The sequence below is a fragment of the Cervus elaphus genome, chromosome 9 (assembly GCF_910594005.1).
Source record: "Cervus elaphus chromosome 9, mCerEla1.1, whole genome shotgun sequence".
In the NCBI taxonomy this organism is placed as follows: domain Eukaryota; kingdom Metazoa; phylum Chordata; class Mammalia; order Artiodactyla; family Cervidae; genus Cervus; species Cervus elaphus.
This window is the reverse complement of record NC_057823.1, coordinates 8,726,483-8,744,736: the sequence shown is the minus strand read 5'-3', so window position 1 is coordinate 8,744,736 and position 18,254 is coordinate 8,726,483. Positions and strand designations below refer to the sequence as shown.

Below are 18,254 nucleotides of genomic sequence, written 5' to 3'. Positions count from 1 at the left end.
GGTGGTGACATTTTTCTGCCACCTAATGGCCTGGGGCATATCTCATGCTTTTATTTTTGGCTTTATAGTTAAGCATGCTGTTTCATTCCACGACATTCCAATAGCTTACATGAGTGATCATTAACTTACAGTAATCTCCCCAAAGTTCCTAGGGTTCCCTCTCTACTCTCTATCCGTAGTCCCCTCCTGGAACTTCCATAGTCACCTGTATAACTATCCTGTTCTGTCCCTATCAGTCCAGTGGTTAGGACTCCACACTTTTACTGCCATGGGCCTGGGTTCAATTCCTAGTCGGAGAACTAAGATCTCAGAAGCCATGTGGCATGGCAAAAAAAAACCCAAAACCATAAAAACTCACCTCTAGTGAATCCCACAAGTATTAAGTATCCAACTCTTTGTGACACTTTGGACCATAGCCCACCAGGCTCCTCTGTCCATGGAATTCTCCAGGCAAGAATATTGGAGTGGGTTGCCACCCCCTTCTCCAGGGAAATTTTCTGGGTCTGCTATGCGCTGGGCCCTGTGCCAATCTCGAGGAAGAAGCCCAGTCATGAGCACGCCACACTGAGATCTGAAGAAAACCCCTGTGTTTCCCCAGAAATGTACACCTGTGGTGGCCCATCAATAGCCCACTTTTCCAGATATGTATTTGTGTGCATGCGTGCGTACTCAGTCATGCCTGACTCTTTGCAACCCCATGGACTGCAGCCCACCAGGCTCCTCTGTCTGTGGGATTCTCCACGCGAGAATACTGGAGTGGGTTGCCATTTCCTCCTCCAGGGGATTTTCCCGACCCAGGGTTCGAAACTGCATCTCTTGTGCCTTCTGAATTGGCAGGTGGATTCTTTACCACTGAGCTACCTGGAAAGCCCCATTTATTTATGTAAATATATGCATATAATATATGTATATCCATATGTGTATATATGCCTATAGATTTTTTCCATTATTGGTTGTTACAAGATATTGAATATAGTTTCCTGTGCTATACTGTAGGTCCTTATTTTTTGCCTGTTTAATATATAGTAGCTTGTGTATGTTAATCCCAAACTCCTAATTTATCTTTTTCCTTGACCCCCCCATCCCCTTTGGTAACCAAAAGTTTTTATCTATGTCTGTGAGTCTGTTTCTGTTTTGTAAATAAGTTCATTTGTGTCATTTTTTTTTTAGAGTCCAGATAAGCGATAAGATAACATCACTTATATCATACAATATTTGTATTTCTCTGTCTGGCTTACTTCACTTAACATGGTAATCTCTAGGTCCATCTACATTGCTGCAAATGACGTTATTTTATTCTTTTTTATGGCTGATTAGTATTCCATATATATACATATATATAATACACACGTCTTCTTTATCCATTCATCTCTTGATGGACATTTAGATTGTTTCTGTGTCTTAGCTGTAGGGAATCTTGCTGCTATGAACATTGGGGTCATCACAGCCCATTTTTGTTTATAATCCATGATGTTCTTACACCTCTTCATTCCTGAGATGGTTAGAGACTCTCTAATGAGTTGGGTCCATCTGTAGATATGTTGGACCCTGCTGTGTACCATGCACCAAGATCATAAATAATTCTTACAGGTATAACAAAGGAAGGCCATAATAACAAACAGTAAAAATAATAGTAGTAATGGTAGCCAATATTATCTGAGCACTTATGATATGCTAAGCATTGCAGCATTGCTTGAAACTCTTCAGTGTGAATTAGTTCCTTCAATTATTACAGCTACCTGCTGAAGTAAATACATCATTACCCCCATTTTACAGATGAGAGAACTGAGTCAAAGAGAGGTTAAGTGACTTCCCCAAGGTCACACATGTGCTTAGTCACTTCAGTCCTGTCTGACTCTTCACGCCCCCATGGCCTGCTAAGCTCCTCTGGCCATGGGATTCTCCAGGCAAGAATACTGGAGTGGGTTGCCATGCCCTCCTCCAGGGGAATCTTCCCGACCCGGGGATTGAACCTGCGTCTCTTGAGTCTCCTGCATTGGCAGGCAGGTTCTTTACCACTAACGCCACCTGGGAAGCCCAAGGTCACACAGGGAGGGTTCAAATCCAGGAGCCTAGCCTCAGAGGCCACAGCACCGTGCTGCCGCCCACGGAGATGCTGAGAGAATGGGTGGAGAAGGGGCTGGGGGAGGAGCTTTGGGGTGGATGAGCACAGGTGCCTTTCTGCTCTGCTGTGAGTCAGAAGCCCTGCTTGTTTTCTGAGGACAGGTCAGCTTATCCCCAGAGATTGTGTTATCCATGCCGCCCGGACCTAAGACCACAGCATTTCCTCTGCCTTTGCTTCCAGGAGCTGGAGAAGCTAGGGCTTGGGGACAGCGTGGATCTACATGTGTATGAGATTCCAGTGGAGTATCAGACAGTCCAGAGGCTCATCCCTGCCCTGTGGGAGAAGCACAGTCCCCAGGTAAGCGGGGCAAAGGTGAGTGGGGTAAAGGTAGGTGCTTCCCTATCAGGATCTGCGGCTGGTTGCCCCAGGCAGGATGGTTTGTGTGGCTTTGTTCCTCCTCTGATCACATGTTTGATGGCCACAGCCTTATCCCCCCAAGTGCCACACTTTTCTGGGTTACCCTTGGAGGTGAGAGAGGAAAGCAAACACCTGAAACTTCACAGAGGCCGATTCTGTCCCACTAAAGTTCTGTTATCAGTCATAACATGTTCCGTTATAAGTGACAGTCAAAACACACCTCAACCCAGCTTGAGCATCAACATTGTATGCTTCAGGTATAGCTTGATCCAGGTGCTCACCCAATGTCATCAGCCTCCTCTCTTGACCACTCATCTTTGCTTTGCACTTTGCTTTTGTTTTGGCAATGATTAGTGGCTGCTGACTGATATCCTCCCAACTCAGTCCCTCAGCAAAAAGAGAACACCTGTCCTCCAAATAATTCCCCAAAGTCTTTAGCTGATTCTCATTGGCCAGCTTGGGTCACAGTCCAGTCCCTGAGCCAGTCCCTATGGCTGGGGAAGAAGGAATGCTGTAATTTATGAAGCCTGGATCCCACATGCCCACTCTGGTGGCCAGGGGGTGGTGTCACCTCTCCCCAAACCTCCTAGAATGAGCAGGAGTCAGGAGGGGGTGGTGTTTCACAAAGGGAGAATGGCTGTGGGAGGGAGCTGTGGTTTTTAACCAGATGTGATGGACTGAAGGCCAGACCGGCAGGGATCACATCCTCCTACCAGAGGTAGTTGTGGCCCAGCCAAGACCTTGGGCACGAACTGCGTAGGAATTTGGCTGGTATCTCTGACAAGTGAGGTCCCAGTATCCTATGGGGGGGCCCCAGTTTTCCACTCTAGCCTGTTATTTCAGATTCTCCCGGGCTGGCTCGAGGCATCTTGCTTTCTAACGAGCCCTGTCAAGTGGAATTTGCCTCTTTTTACAGGGGGGGGCCTGGAGGCTTAGCAAGAATTGGCTGAAGTTTCTTTGAATGAGCTTTTTCCTCTACTGTGTCTAGGCAGCCCCGCCTTATTCTAGTTAAAAAGAAAACCTCATGCATGAAAATGTTTTTAGGAAACTCCACACCATACAGAAAGGCTTCCGCATGCCTCAGTTTCCTTCTGTGACAGGTGGAAATAATAATAGTCAAGATTCAACCCAGCACAGATCAAAAATATTTCAAAAAAAAAATTCCAGGGAATTTCCTGGTAATCCAGTGGTTAGGACTCTATGCTTCCACACCCTGGGTTCCATCCCTGGTTGAGGAACTAAGATCCTACAAGCAATGCAGTGCAGGAAAAAAAAAAAAAAATCCTGAAAGTTCCAAAAAGCAAAATTTGAATTTCCTTGAGCGGCAAGCTATTTATTTACATAGCGTTTATATTGTTAGGTATTATAAGTAATCTGGAGGTGATTTCATGACTACAGGAAGATGTGCGTAGGTTATGCAAAAACTAGGCCATTTTAGATAAGGAACTCGAGCACCCCCAGATTTTGGTATCCAAGGGAGAAGAGGGGACCTGGAAGCTATCACCGGTAAATACCAAGCCAAGGAGTGACTGTAGCACTGAAATTCTACCACCCAGTTCAGTGTGTGTTCGGGATTATCCGCACACCACGAAATTCCTAGACAGCAGCTGGGAGTCCTACAGTCCAGCTTGGTTCCCACACTCCAGGACTTCCCGGGCTCTCTAGTGGTGAAGACTCCGCCCTTCCACCACAGCGGGTGTGGGTTAGACTCCTGGTTAGAGAACTCAGCCCACATGCCTCGGGCGTGGCCAGAAATATAAAAAATAAAAAGAATAAAATCCCACAGGTTAAGGACTGCCCTCCAGATTCCAATCTTTTTTTTTTTTTTAATTGAAGTACAGTTGATTGACAATGTTGTGTTAATTTCTGCTGTACAGCAAAGTGATTCAGTTATATACACACACATAGACACACACATTCTTTTTAAAGCTATTTTCCATTATGGTTTATTATAGGATATTGACTATAGACCTTGTTGTTTATCCATTTTATATAGAATAGTTTGCAGATGGCAGTCTTAAGTCCAGGTTGTTACCTGTACTTCTGTCCAATTGACTATAAATCAGATCCCTTCTTTGGGCTCAGTTAATTTTGCTGAAGCAGCTTACTACTCAGGAACCCATTTACTCACTGGATTACCAGTTTATCGTAAGAGCACGTAACTCAGGAGTAACCACTCAGATGAAAGAGATGCGGAGGGCAAAGTATGGGGGGAGGCGTGTAGAGCTTCCACGCCCTCTCTGAGTGCCCCACTCTCCCCAAATCTTCATTTGTTCACTGATTTAGCAGCTCTCCCAACCCTGTTGTTTAAGGGTTTTATGGAGGCTTCATGACATAGGCATGACTGATTAATTGCTTGGCCGCTGACATCTGGACTCTATGTCCGGGCCCTCTCCCTTCCCCTGAGGTGGGGGGACAGGGGTTGGAGTTGAAAGTTTCAGTGTTCTAATCAGATAGCTGGTTCCCCTGGCAACCAGCCCCCATTCTAAGGTGCTTTCCAGAAGTTCTCTCGCTGGACTTGCTCGGTGGCTCAGTGGATAGGAGTCTGCCTGCCAGTGCAGGGACACGGGTTTGATCCCCGACCCAGGAAGATTTCACAGGCAGCAGAGCAGCTGGTCTCATGCGCCTAGAGCCTGTGCCCACAAGAGAAGCCGCTGCAACGAGAGGCCTGAGCACTGCAACCAGAGGGTAGCCCCGCTCTCCGCAATTAGAGAGAAAGCCCACAGCAATGAAGATCCAGTGCAACCAGAAATAAATTTTAAAAATATTTTTTAATTACCTCATTCACAAAACAGGGGATTTCCTTGGCAGTCCAGTGGTTAAGATTCTGCACTTCCCTTGCAAGAGGCATGGGTTTGATCCCTGGTCGGGAAACTAAGATCTCGATGCCACGCGACCCCAAGAAAAACACAACAGGACACCTTTATTGCTTTAATCACTTAGGGAACTCTAGGGGTTTTAAGAGCTCTGTGCCTGAAATAGTGGACTAAGAACAAATAAATATTTCTTTTTTTAAGATTTTTTTGGATGTAGATCATTTTTAAAAGCTGTATTGAATTTTTTACAATATGGTTTCTGTTTCATGCTGGGCTTTTTGGCCACAAGGCATGGAGGATCTTAGCTCCCCAAACAGGGATCAAACCCACACCCCCTGTGTTGGAAGGCGAAGTCTTAACCACTGGATCGCCGGGGAAATCCCTGTATTTCTTATGACAGATCAGAATATCACCAGTACCAACATCCTGAGTTTGTGGTGGTGATGAGGGAGATGAGGCCAGAAGGGTGATAAATGGTTCCTTAGCCCACCCCAGGATTTCTCAGCCTCGCTGGGGCAGCCTTCCCTGTGGTGGGCACTGTAAAGGGGGCTAAGCAGCATACCTGGCCACCCCCCATTAGATGCCAGGAGCTCTCTGTCTCCAGTTTGATACCCCATAATGTCTCTAGATATTGCCAAACCCCTGGTTGAGAACTCCTGGCCTACAGCAGGCTCTCAATAATGGTTGACTGGGACCATGGTTATTGTCATCACTCACATCTTCACACACATGGATCTGCATATACAAATGTGCCCACCTACAAGTACTGTTTAAGCAGTGTACTTCACCGTTAGGGCTTTCCAGGTGACGCCGTGGTACAGAATCCATCTGTAGTGCAAGAGATGCAAGAGATGAGGGTTTGATCCCTGGGTCGGGAAGATCCCCTGGAGTAGAAAACGGCAACTCACTCCAGTATTCTTTCCTGGAAAATTCCACGGACAGAGGAGCCTGGTGGGCTACAATCTATGGGGTCGAAGAGAGTTGGACGCCACTGAGGAACTGAGCATGCACTACATGGATTAGCGTGACTGCTGGAACAGCTGACTGCCAACAAGACATCTTAAAACAACAGAAATTTATCTGTACACAGTCCTGGAGGGTAGAAGTCCACAGTCACAGCAGAGCTGTGGCTCCCTCCAGAGGCTCTACGGGAGGGTCCTGCCTGTCCCTTCCAGCTCCTGGGGGCTCCAAGCATTCCTTGGCTTGTGATTGCATCACTCTGTCCTCTGCCCCTGTCTTCACAGGACTTTCTCCTTCCCTCTTCCTCTGTCCCTCCTCTGTGTGTCTTTTTAAAGGGCATTTGTCAATGGATTTCGGGTCTATCCAGATAATCCAGGAGGACTTCATCTTGAGATCCTTTATTTAATTGCATCTGGCATGACCCTTTTCCCAAATAAGGTCCCAGTCACAATTTCTAGGTGTTAGCACAGGGACATACCTTTTCCGTGTGTGTGTGTGTGTGTGTGTGTGTGTGTGAGATGGTGGCAGAGTCACCATTTGGCCCTATAAAGTATAAACCACAGCTGCTCGTTTGTTTTTACGTTCACAGGAGATCACTGTGTTATCTGGTGCTACTGGTTTATGGAGGACCAGGTAACAGCCTTATTGCCAGTGGCAGATAAAGCAGCCCAGGAGCTTTTAATCACACAGGTCATTAAAAATTCTCCCTCAACATTATTTTAATAGCTGGGTAATATTTAGTAATTAATATGACCATTTTTCTATTATTGGGCTTGCTATTCATTTCCTTTTTTTTCCTCATTTTTATAAATTACACTGAAGTGACCATTGGCAGATTATTATCTCTTTGATTATTTTTAGGTTAGATTCTTAGAAATTATACCTTGCCTTTTGCATCTGGCAATATGTCTTGAAGATTATGCCATACAAAATTGCCTTGACCATAGCAGCTCATGATTTATTTAGTCAACCCCCCTCCCCGTGAATGGCCAATTAGATTGTTTCCAGTATAGTAATGACAAAGCTCCTATGAACATCTTGGCATATTTCACATTCTTGCATGGTTCACCTAGCACACCTTTTTTGTAAGAGTGATTGCAGGATCTATTCCAGCAGCAAGAGGACAGAAAGCACGTAACCACCAGCAGTGCTCTGTGAGGACACTGTCCTCTCCTGGGCCTGGGCGGTGCCCCAGTCCCATGACCGGACCTTACTAAGCTGTACCCATCTGTCTGCAGCTGGTGGTGCACGTAGGAGTGTCAGGCATGGCAACTGCAGTCACGCTGGAGAAGTGTGGACACAACAAGGGTTACAAGGGCCTGGACAACTGCCGATTCTGCCCCGGCTCCCACTGCTGTGTGGAGGACGGGCCTGAAAGCATTGACTCCATCATCGACATGGATGCTGTATGTGAGAGGGTCACTACACTGGGCTTAGATGTGTCAGTGACCATTTCGCAAGATGCAGGCAGGTAAGGCGCCATGGGGCCCCTGCGGTGCAGGTGTGAATGGGGTTTCCCTCCCGTCGGCCCAGGCTGAGTGTTGAATGAGCCAAGTGTGTTTGACTGTGACCTCTTTGGGCCAAGCGCTAACTTATTTATTTATTTACTTTTGAAAAGGTCATTGATTTATCACTTGATGGACTATTTATTTATTTTTAATCTTTTTTAAATTGTGGAAGTGTGAGAACACATTTACAGGAGACTTGGAGGATACAGAACAAGGTTACATATAATTCTACTATGTGTTAGTCGCTCATTCGTGTCCGACTCTCTGGGATCTCATGGACTGTAGCCTGCCAGGCGCCTTTGTCCACGGAATTCTCCAGGCAACAATACTGGAGTGGGTTGCCATTCCCTTCTCCAGGGGATCTTCCCAACCCAGGGATCGAACCCAGGTCTCCTGCAGTGCGGGCAGATTCTTTACCGTCTGAGCCACTGGAGAAGCCCAGTTCCTCTATATATCACAATTATTTTTTAAGTAGGTAATTTAAGATTTTTAGTTGGAATTTCACTATCAAATCTTCAAAAATTAATAGAATGAATATACAGAGAAGTAGAAGGATATAATAGACCTGAAAAGCACTGTGAACCAATTCAGCATAATTAAGATTTATACAATTCTCACAGAGCAGCAGGATACAAATTCTATTTAAGTTCCCATAGACTGTAAACTCGGAGACATTGGAACATATCCAGGGACATAAAACAAGGTACAAAAATTTCATGGTCTAAAGGTATTGAAATCAAAGCATGGACTGTTTAAATAGTATGGTCGAGAAGAGTCTGACCCGACTGAAACGACTTAACATACACACGTGCTAAGTCGCTTCAGTCATGACCAGCTCTCTGTGACCCCCTGGACTGAAGCCCGCCAGGCTCCTCCATCCATGGATTGTCCAGGCAAGATTACTGGGGTGGGTTGCCGCGGCCTCCTCCAGGTGTCTTCCCGACCCAGGGATCAAACAGCATCTCTTACATCTCCTGCATTGGCGGGTAGATTCTTTGCCACCAGGCAAGCCCAGCACACACACACAATATTTTACACAGTAAACTTTACATAGGATTTCACAGTATATAATTCTCAACATGCACAAGGCACACAGCTAAGTATATATTCATAACAGGTCCCATCTGCAACTCATGTGTGGCTCTGCCCACTTTTCCCACCCCAGGACCCTGGCATCTCCTGGCCCTGGCTCCGGCTGCCTCCCACCTGTTCCTCCTGCCACCTCTGCTCCAACCCTGATGGTCCTTCTCCCCTGAGAAGTCAGCTTCTATATTAGTTTCCTGTGGCTGCTGTAACCAATCACCATGTTGGTGGCTTAGAACAACAAACATTTATTCTCTCCCAGTTTGGGGGCTAGAAGTTCAAAATCAAGGTGTCAGCAGGGCTGGTTCCTTCTGGAGGGCCTGAGGGGGAGTCTCAGACCCTCTCCTGGCTTCTGGTGGCTTCTGACAACCCTGAATGTCCCATGGCTTGAGATACTTTACCCCAAGTCGCTGCCTTCATCGCCACATGGCTTCCTCCTGATATGTGTCTTCACGTGACCTTCTTACAAGGACACCAGTCATTGGATATAAGACTTACCCTCATCCAGTGTGACCTCATCTTAACCAATTATGTCTGCAAAACTCTATCTCCAAATCAGGTCACATTTTGATGTTCTAGGTGAACAGAAGTTTGGAGGAGAAACTAACTAGTCAGCCTATTAGAAAGTCTTTTATTAATTTAAGGCAGATGAAGTCCTTAGCTTGCTTAATGCTTCCTGCAGTTCCCACTGCACCTCAAATAGAATCCCAGCTCTCCGCCATCCCCAGGCACGTGTGCTCTGGCCCCTGTCCACCTCTGCAGCCTTCTCTGCCTGTAATCTCCCCTCACCCATTGCCTTCCACACCCACAGCCTACTCTCCTCCTGCTCCTCACACGCCCCAGGCTCACTCTAGCCTCAGGGCCTTTGCACATGCTATGCCTCTGCTCAGAACTCACTTTCCGCTGATACGACTGTTTCAGGTCTTGACTCCGAAAGTTGGCTGTTTGGGAAGGCCTCCCCTGCCTCCCAGACTCCTCTGTTCTATGCCCTCTCAACACCAAGTGCCTCAGTTTCTCCACACTGTGTACACCTCAGCAGCCCAAAGGCAGCAGGTGGCAAATTCAGTTGACGGAATGAAGAAGTAACTGAATTTACCATCTGTCTTTTTTTTAATTTTTTTAATTGAAGTGTAGTTGACGTACAATATTATACATTACAGATGTACAGTACAGTGATTCACAATTTTAAAGGTGTATATACTCCATTTATAGTTATTATAAAATATTGGCTATATTCCCTGTGTTGTACAATATACCCTCTATTCTTTAGCTTATTTTATACCTAATAGCTTGTACCTCTCAATTCCCTACTCTTGCATTGTCCCTCCCCTCTCCCATCAGTCTTTTTTTAAAACTGACCTTTTTTTTTTTTTTTTTTGACTGGGCCACACACATTGCGGGCCCTGTCAGTGAAAGCCTGGAACCCTAACCACTAGGCCACCAGGAAACTCTCCTGAAGCTAATTTTAAGTTACTCAGATAATTCTGAAATATATTTTCATGTGTTCCCGTTGTGAAAGATTCCCTTGACCTCTCTCTCTCCCCACCTCATCCCTGCCAGGGATCCCTCTGTTAAATCAGAGACTTAAATTGTGACACTTCTTCTTAGCCACAGATGTTTCTATACAGTATAGGACACTTCGTGTGCTGCTTTTGCATTTTGTTCTGTTTTGCCTTGCTTTTATGTGGGTGAGGTTGTATGGTGTGGGTTTCATCAGAGTTCCCTTCCCTGGCCTCCTCTGTGGGCATGTGCTAGGGGTCTTGAGTTCTGCCTTCCTGTGGATCCACCGCATGCCTTGTAAACCACTGCATGGTATCCCACTGTGCAGACGAACCAGTTTATTAAGTCACTCCTCTGTCAGCGGACGGCTTCCCTGATGGCTCAGCTGGTAAGGAATCCGCCTGCAATATGCGAGGCCCTGCTTCGATCCCTGGGTTGGGAAGATCCCCTGGAGAAGGGAAAGGCTGCCCACTCCAGTGTTCTGGCCTGGGGAGTCCATGGACTGTGTAGTCCGTGGGGCCGCAAAGAGTCGGACACGACTGAGCCTCTTTCACGTTCACTGTCAGTGGACATTTAGGTGGTATCTTATTCTATTCAGGCGTCTATAACCAAAAGAACCCAACTGGGTAGCTTGTAAACAACAGAAAGTCATCGCTTATAATTCTGGAGGCAGGGAAGTTCAAGATCAAGGCGGCAGCCCAGTGGCATTCTGACGGAGCCTTCCTACAGGGCGCAGACTGCCGACTGGCTGTGTCCCCCACGGGGTGGGAGGGGCTTGGGAGGGGACCACCAGTGTTCCATTCTAGCAGTTTGCTTCCTGTTTTTCTGTTTTTACACATCATGCTGCAACAAATACCTTGTTCATCGTTCTTCTGCTCTGGTGCACATGGTTCCTGAGATAGATTCTAAAAACTTGAAACATCAGGTCATAAAGTCTGTGCATTTGTAATTTTTTAAAAAATTATTTTTTAAAATAAAATTTTAAAAATAATTTTTAATTATTTTTTAAAAAATTACTAAAGTATAGTTGATTTACAATATTGTATTAATTTCCACTGTACAGCAAAGTGATTCAGTTATATACATGTCATATCTGCGCGTGTGTGTGTGTGTGTGTGAAAGTTGCTCGGTCATGTCCGACTCTTTGCAACCCCATGGACTGTAGCCCACCAGGCTCTCTGTCCATGGAATTCTCCAGGCCAGAATACTGGAGTGGGTAGCCGTACCCTTCTCTAGGGGATCTTCCCAAACTAGGTATTGAACCCAGGTCTCCCACATTGCAGGTGGATTCTTTCCCATCTGAGCCACCAGGGAAGCCCATATCTATGTGTATGTCTGTATATATATATACACACACACACATGGTATAAATATACATATATTCTTTTTTGTATTCTTTTCCATCATGGTTTATCACAGGACATTGAATATTGTACACCTATAATTTTACTAGCCTGCCAGATTGCCCTCCCCTGGAGCAATTTGCATCCCAACCAACAGTGTCTCATATTGCTTCTTTCTCCACATATACACCAGCACTTGGAGTTATTGGTTTTTTTTTTTTTTCATTTTTGCTGTCTGGGGAGGGAGGAGCTGTATTCCATCTTGCAGCTGACTGGTGAGGTTGAGGGGCTGTCTTCTGATGGATTTGGATGGAACATTCACTCTCTAACCCCATTTTGGTCTCCCTCCCATCCCCCATGCCCTATGGCTTAGGTACCTCTGCGACTTCACCTACTATACCTCGCTGTACCAGAGTCACGGCCGCTCGGCCTTTGTTCATGTGCCCCCTCTGGGCAAGCCGTACAATGCAGACCAGCTGGGCCGGGCACTTCGGGCCATCATTGAGGAGATGCTGGACCTCCTAGAGCAGTCAGAGGGCAAAATCAACTGTTGCCATGAACACTGACGGCTGTCCAGGCCTCCCAAGACCTCATCCTGCCGAGGAGCCTGGGAGAGACGTCCGCCCCCCGGGCCCTGACTGGGCAAGACAAGCGCATCCAGCTGGGGATCTGATTTGGATCAAATATGCCAGCTCGCACACCTCCTCTCCCTTTTTCTCTGCGTAAGCGCTGGTTGGTTGGAAGGCAGCAACTGAAGATTTTTTTTCTATTTCTCTTTGCACCTGGGGATACAGCTGGGGCAGTCAGGAAGCTGGGAAGTCCTGACTTCTACCGAGAACCCCGATCAGGTGGATCTCCACTCTGGGATGGCTGGGGCCACCTGCTTTTCTAAGTCTGTGGTGGAAGGATTCCAGAATTCCCTCTGTCCATGACTGGTTTTTTTTCCAAATTGAAAATCCTCACGAAGACCCCTTGCCCTGATCCATGTCCAAACAGCCTGGACAGCTCTGGCAAGGGCCAGCTTGGGGTCTGGTATGGGTTCTTTTTCTTTCTTATTCTGTTTTTAAAAGCAATAGTGCCAGTTTGGGCACAGAGTTATTTATATTCCCTTTGGTTAAAATACGGGCTTTAGCCGAACACAAAAGTGTCTTTTCTCTTTCCTGCAGTGTAGCCGCTTCTGCCTCTGGCTTTGAACACTGGACCTACATTTTTTGTTTTGGGGGTGACATTAAGATCCCCTTGTTCAGCGGGGGTGGAGGCTAGGCCCTTGGCCAGACCACAGGGAGAGGGAGTTGCTGCTGCCCTAGGAGACTGAAGGGGTTGGCTAATCCTTTAACAACCGAGCTGTGAGCTATGCCCATAGGACCTCCGGAGGTGGGCCACTGGTGGGAAAGCAGACTGTCAATTCAACAAACACTTTTTTTTTAATATGTAAAAGTATGTAGCAACTACAAACCTACCCCACATCTGGCCTGGATCTTCAGTCTTGGTCTGGGGGCCCAGCTTCTTGTTTTCCTTAAGAGGGGGGCAGAGTGGAGGCTGGCGGCTGGGCTCCGCGTGTGCCGGTGTGTTTGGCCGGAAGGGCCGCAGGGCAGCCAGCGAGCTTTCGTGCAGCTAGGTTTTGGACACGCCTTAGAGTTGGTAAATTTTTATCTCACTCCCTGATGACTTTGAACTGACCAGCCAGGGATGCGCATCTCCCAGGAGGCAGCTAAATTCAGCTGGACCTTGACACCCATCAGAGAGAGGGGGTTGGCAGCAGCAACCATGAGGAAAACAACCGTTTGGAAAGTATTCTTCTGTTTCTTTGGAGAACACGCAGCTTGATCTCTTCCCTAAGTGTGAGGCATGCTGGTGTCTGATGTGGTGTTAGATCATGTTGGGGTCTCCCAGCAGGCGGTTCTTCTGAAAACAGCGGAGATTTTTGTTTTGTTTTCTTACATGTTCACCCTCTTTCCCTCCTGTTCCGAAGCCCAGGGTAGCTGCTGCCTCCGCTGAGCTGCTGTCTCACTCGGAGACCAGGTTGATGGGTTTCTGAGTGAAATGCATTTTCTGGGTCCTGTGTTTTCCCTGGAAGGGAAGAGTGATGTGGGGTCAGCATATGGCAGTGGGTGTGGACCATGCCCTGCAGGGTGAAACGATCGGGACCTTCTCCCTCCTCCATGCCAGCCCTCCCTCTTCCAGAACTCTCTCCTCCACACCCCCAGTCTGCGTTCGCAGTCTCCTGAGGAATCTGGTTCGCAGTCTCCTGAGGAATCTGGAGTGCAGGACGTCATTGCATCTACGCGGTCAGCCAGCTTCTGTGAGCTGAGCTTGTGGCTCTTTTTAATGAGGGTCTCCCAGAGGTCTCACTCAGAATGGCATTAAACTCTAATGAGCTCTCTTCTCTAAAGGTCTGAGGGGGGAGGCTCTGAGGAAGAAATGGGCCTAGGCAAGCTGCAGAGGGAAGGGGGGACTGGAAGTGAGTCAGAATTGAACTAAGCTGGGCACCCACTGGAACCCAGACACACCATCCCCAGGCTCTGCACTTTCATCTTTCTTTTGTCCTCATTTCTTCTCTCTGTTTAAAGCAACATGAGATTTAGCCACTTAGAGATATAACTTATTGTCTGATCATTATCGTGTGTGCGTGTCATTTTTGTGTTCCTGCAATGGTGTTAGATCTCCTCATCGAGTCAAGCCAAAGCCTTGTCCTTGTTCACGATACAGACCATATAGCTCGTCTTTATTCAAACAGACAGCCATTAAATATTTCACTCACTCCCTGCCAGCTTTTTAATGTTCCTATTTTAATTTATCTTTTTCCTTTTGGGCAAATTCATCCATTCACTCCATGGCGTATCTGTCTGCATTTGTTGGGTCCTGGACTGAGATGTCCTTGTGTAAGAAAGGGGGGCCAAGTCCCGTTACTTCTCCCTTGTCATTTCAGAGTCTCAGATTGTGGGGGGGTGGGGCGCAGAACAGGCAACGGGATGGTTCTGTGAAGTGGGCGCAGCCTGGAAGATATGAAGGTGAGCGATGCCAGAAGGGGTGGGTGCAGTAAGTGTTAACGGTGGAAAGATGGGCTAAGCAATGTCGTGGGAAGGCTGGTAGAGGAAAGGTGAAAAGTGATGCTGAAAAGTGGAGGGGGTCCTGTCTCTGATAAGCTCCTGTGGAGGGTACAGAGGTGGGGGATGGTGTCAGGTAATGGCACCTCCCTTAAGATGCCAGAACCTCTGCCCCTTAAAACTTTATTCCTTTCTTAGCCCCTTTGCTTCCCCGCTTCCCACCAAAGAGAAGGTCAGTGGTCTGTGCGTGAGTATGTAGTTTGAAAAAGAAATTTAAAGGAGTGGCTAGAAAGAAAGCAAGGTGGAAAGAAGCAGCAATGCCAGTGGGTGAACCTGGGATTCCAGTGGTACGACCTGGCTCATGTGGTCCAGTCAAGAAACAGTCAAGGTGCCCTGGTCACTGAGAGACGCAGGGCCACGGGGCAGCGGGGGAGGCGGGAGCCCCCAGTCAGGGCCACGTCTTTGGGGGGAAGGTCAGACTCTGACCTTTCTGATAGTTTCAGCAAGAAAAATAGTTTTCGCTATTCTGCTCTTTGTTGGTGTGAACACTTCTCGAACAGACAGGACCTGCTCAGGGGGATGACTCGAAAAGTATACGTGTGATGCCTTTTTCTCACCTTGGAGGTTTCTGCCAAGAAGCCCGGCCAGAGGTTGTGCCTGTGCACCCCGCCCCCTTCCCAACTCAGGGGTACCCGGGAGGGGGAGGGGAGCTGCTCCTGGAAATCGGCCCACCACACTGGCCTCTTTTTTTCTCTGCTGCTGTCTAGACTGTTGACCTTTGACCTCCCCGCCCCTTGGCGTGTCTGAACCCAGAAGTCCCTTGTCGTTGTCGTCGGGGTTTGTGGAACAAAGCCTCATTCTTCTCTGTGGCCCCAGCCTCCCCCCGAGACCACTGGAAGCTCTCCTGAGCCTTCAGCCAGCATGGGGCTCTGATGGAGGTGCCTCCCCTCGTGGCCACGAGCCCCATGGCCTTCATCCACAGGCTTCTGTGGAGCCGCAAAGGACTTTGATTTTATATCCCCAGTTAAATTTCCCTTCTTCTGGAACAAGTGCCTGGTAAAGGGCCTGGGGCTGCCACTGGAGGAGAAGCGTCTCCATTTCTGCAGAAAGGAAGTGTGTTAGAGGCCAGGACCCCCCTCACAACTCCACGTCTTGCGAGTCGCTTCTTGGATGAACGCCACTCAGAGACCCTATCCTCCAATTGGGGGGCAGTGGTCGCAACTGAGTTTCAGAAGCTCCCAGACCTCCAGGGGCTCCAGTCCAGCCTGAGCCGCTCCCCCGACTTGAAATCCATTCCCCCTCCTCCCTCTCCTCACCCAAGCCTCCCCTTCAGCTGCCCAGAGACCCACAGAAGTGCCTGCCCCCACAGTACACGTGGGGCACAGACAGGAATGAGAGAAACACCCCCAGACCCTGGCTCCCTGCTTCCCTGGCCGTTCACAGGGGTGGGACCTGGGCCAGGGGCTTTTGGGTCCTGCCCCCTTTGAGGAAGCCCCAGTGAAAGCCAGCGGGGAATTGGCCTCTCTGCCCACAAGGCCTGGCTGGAGGCCACAGGAGATCCATCTGGGCCTTGGGGGTACCTGGCATGTTTCCAGGGCTCCCTCCACATCTCAGGTTTCTATCTTGTCGTAAATCTCTCTCCAGGAAGAGCCCTGTCTCCTGGAGGTGACCCTGTGTCCTGTCCCCAAAGGAGAGGCCAGCCCCTGCAGGCTTGGGGTGGCTTCTCCCCGACCCCAGGGAGACCCCTTGAGTGCCTTGTCTGAAAGCCTCGTGTCTGGGACCCCAGGCCAGACTTTGCTGGGGGCTGGGCCCTGGGACACCCCAAACTTGACATCCCAGAAAGCAAATAAAACAGCTAAAATGTGCAGTCTCTTGTGTGTCTTTATGAGCAGCTGGCGTCCACTAGGGTCACCCTCAGCCTGGGGTTGTTGGCTGGCAGAGGGGGCCCCAAAGCGGCAGTGTTTCTGTCCTTGGCGTGTGACCTGGCTCTTGGTTTGTGGTGGGTGCTATGAGTGTGCCGAATGGATAATGACGAGAGCGTTTCTGTACTGACTGTTCTTCCTCCTGCAACCAACCCCCTGCCTTTGTTTTGATGCCCAGAGAGGTTGAGTAACTTGCCTATGGTCACACAGCAAGAGGTGGGGGCGGGTAGGAATTTGAATCGTGATCACATTGATCCCCAGGGTGTGTGGAATCCCCCTGTGGAGATGCCATTACCACTTTTTACAGATGGGGAAATGAGCCTTTTGTCAGTTGAAACCCTGATCCCAGGGAAAGGAGGAGTGAGAATGGGAACCTGAGCTGGCTTCCCTGGATCTGAGAAGCTTAAATTCTAGAAAACAGGATTCGGTCATCCCCCTGCATCTGATCTCAGCCAGAATGGGGATGTTCCAGGGTCAATGGCCTTCCAGGAAGAAGGGGCTTCAGCAATAAGGAAATGGCTTGTCTTTGGGAACATGAGTCCCGGGGTCTACACACCTCCCAATGCATAAGTAAGGTACGGGAGGTAGGGGGCAATCTGAGTCCCCTTCACTGAGCCTCAGTTTCCCCATACTCAGGTGTATTGTGTGAGCTCTGGCACATAGGAGTTACTTAATAAGTACAGATGTTTTTACTTCCTCCTCTGGGAAGCCCTCCTGGCTGTCTAGGTACCTCCTCTGCCTCCCATAGCTGCCTGCCGGCCCCCATCCCCATGCCAACATGCTCTGGGTAGTAACTGACAGGTCCCGTGGGAGCCCTCAGGACAGTCAGATCTGTCTGGGGTCCCTGGTGTGTGTTGCCCCCAGCACAGCGCAGGGCATGTAATGGTGGTGGTTTAGTCACTAAGTCGTGTCCCACTCTTGCGACCCCACGGACTGTAGCCTGCCAGGCTCCTCTGTCCATGGGATTCTCCAGGCATACTGGAATGGGTTGCCATTTCCTTCCCTCGGGGTACTTCCCTACCCAGGGATCGAATCTGTGTCTCCTGCATTTGTAGGCAGATTCTTTACCGACTGAGCCACCAGGGAAGCCCTGGGTATGTAATAGCGGTGCAATGAACCCCTGGGAAGCCCGCAAATCAGATAGTGTGGAAGGGTTTCCTGAAATGTCTCTTTCCCACTTCCCACTCTGGAAACTAGGTCTTTATCTCAGAGGTAAAACCTGTCAGCAGTTTCCTGGGTATCACTGGGTTGCCATTTCCTCCTCCTGGGGGATCTTCCCAACCCAGGGATCCAACACGCGTCCCTTTTGTGTCTCCTGCGCTGGCAGGCGGATTCTTTACCACGGAGCTACCTGGGAAGCCACGCGCGAGGTTCAGTCCCTAGGTCAGGAAAACCCCCTGGAGGAGGAAATGGCAAGCCCACTTCCACTCATTGCCTGGAAAATTCCGTGGGCAGAGGAGTCTGGCGGGCTCCAGTCCATGGGGCTCGCAGAGTCGGACACGGCTGAGTGAGCGCACGCTCACAACTGTAGGAGGAGGGGCGGGAGTGCTGGTGTTCTGTCCCCCGCCAGCAGGGGGCGCAGGGAGGCGCCTC

General features: G+C 48.8%; 1 protein-coding gene across 3 annotated transcripts in view; it reads left to right on the top strand.

Moving 5' to 3' along the window:
* Nucleotides 1-16,606, top strand: part of PGPEP1 (pyroglutamyl-peptidase I) — a 36,235-nt gene extending 19,629 nt beyond the window's left edge. For 2 of the 3 annotated variants that reach the window (XM_043910960.1, XM_043910961.1), the window contains exons 3-5: nt 2,306-2,422; nt 7,497-7,729; nt 12,066-16,606. In XM_043910960.1, the coding sequence (XP_043766895.1) occupies nt 2,306-2,422; nt 7,497-7,729; nt 12,066-12,258 (543 nt within the window). In that variant the 3' untranslated portion in view covers nt 12,259-16,606. The remainder of the gene's footprint in view (nt 1-2,305; nt 2,423-7,496; nt 7,730-12,065) is intronic. The other variant, XM_043910962.1, reaches the window with a different exon arrangement.
* Nucleotides 16,607-18,254: the final 1,648 nt, after the last annotated feature.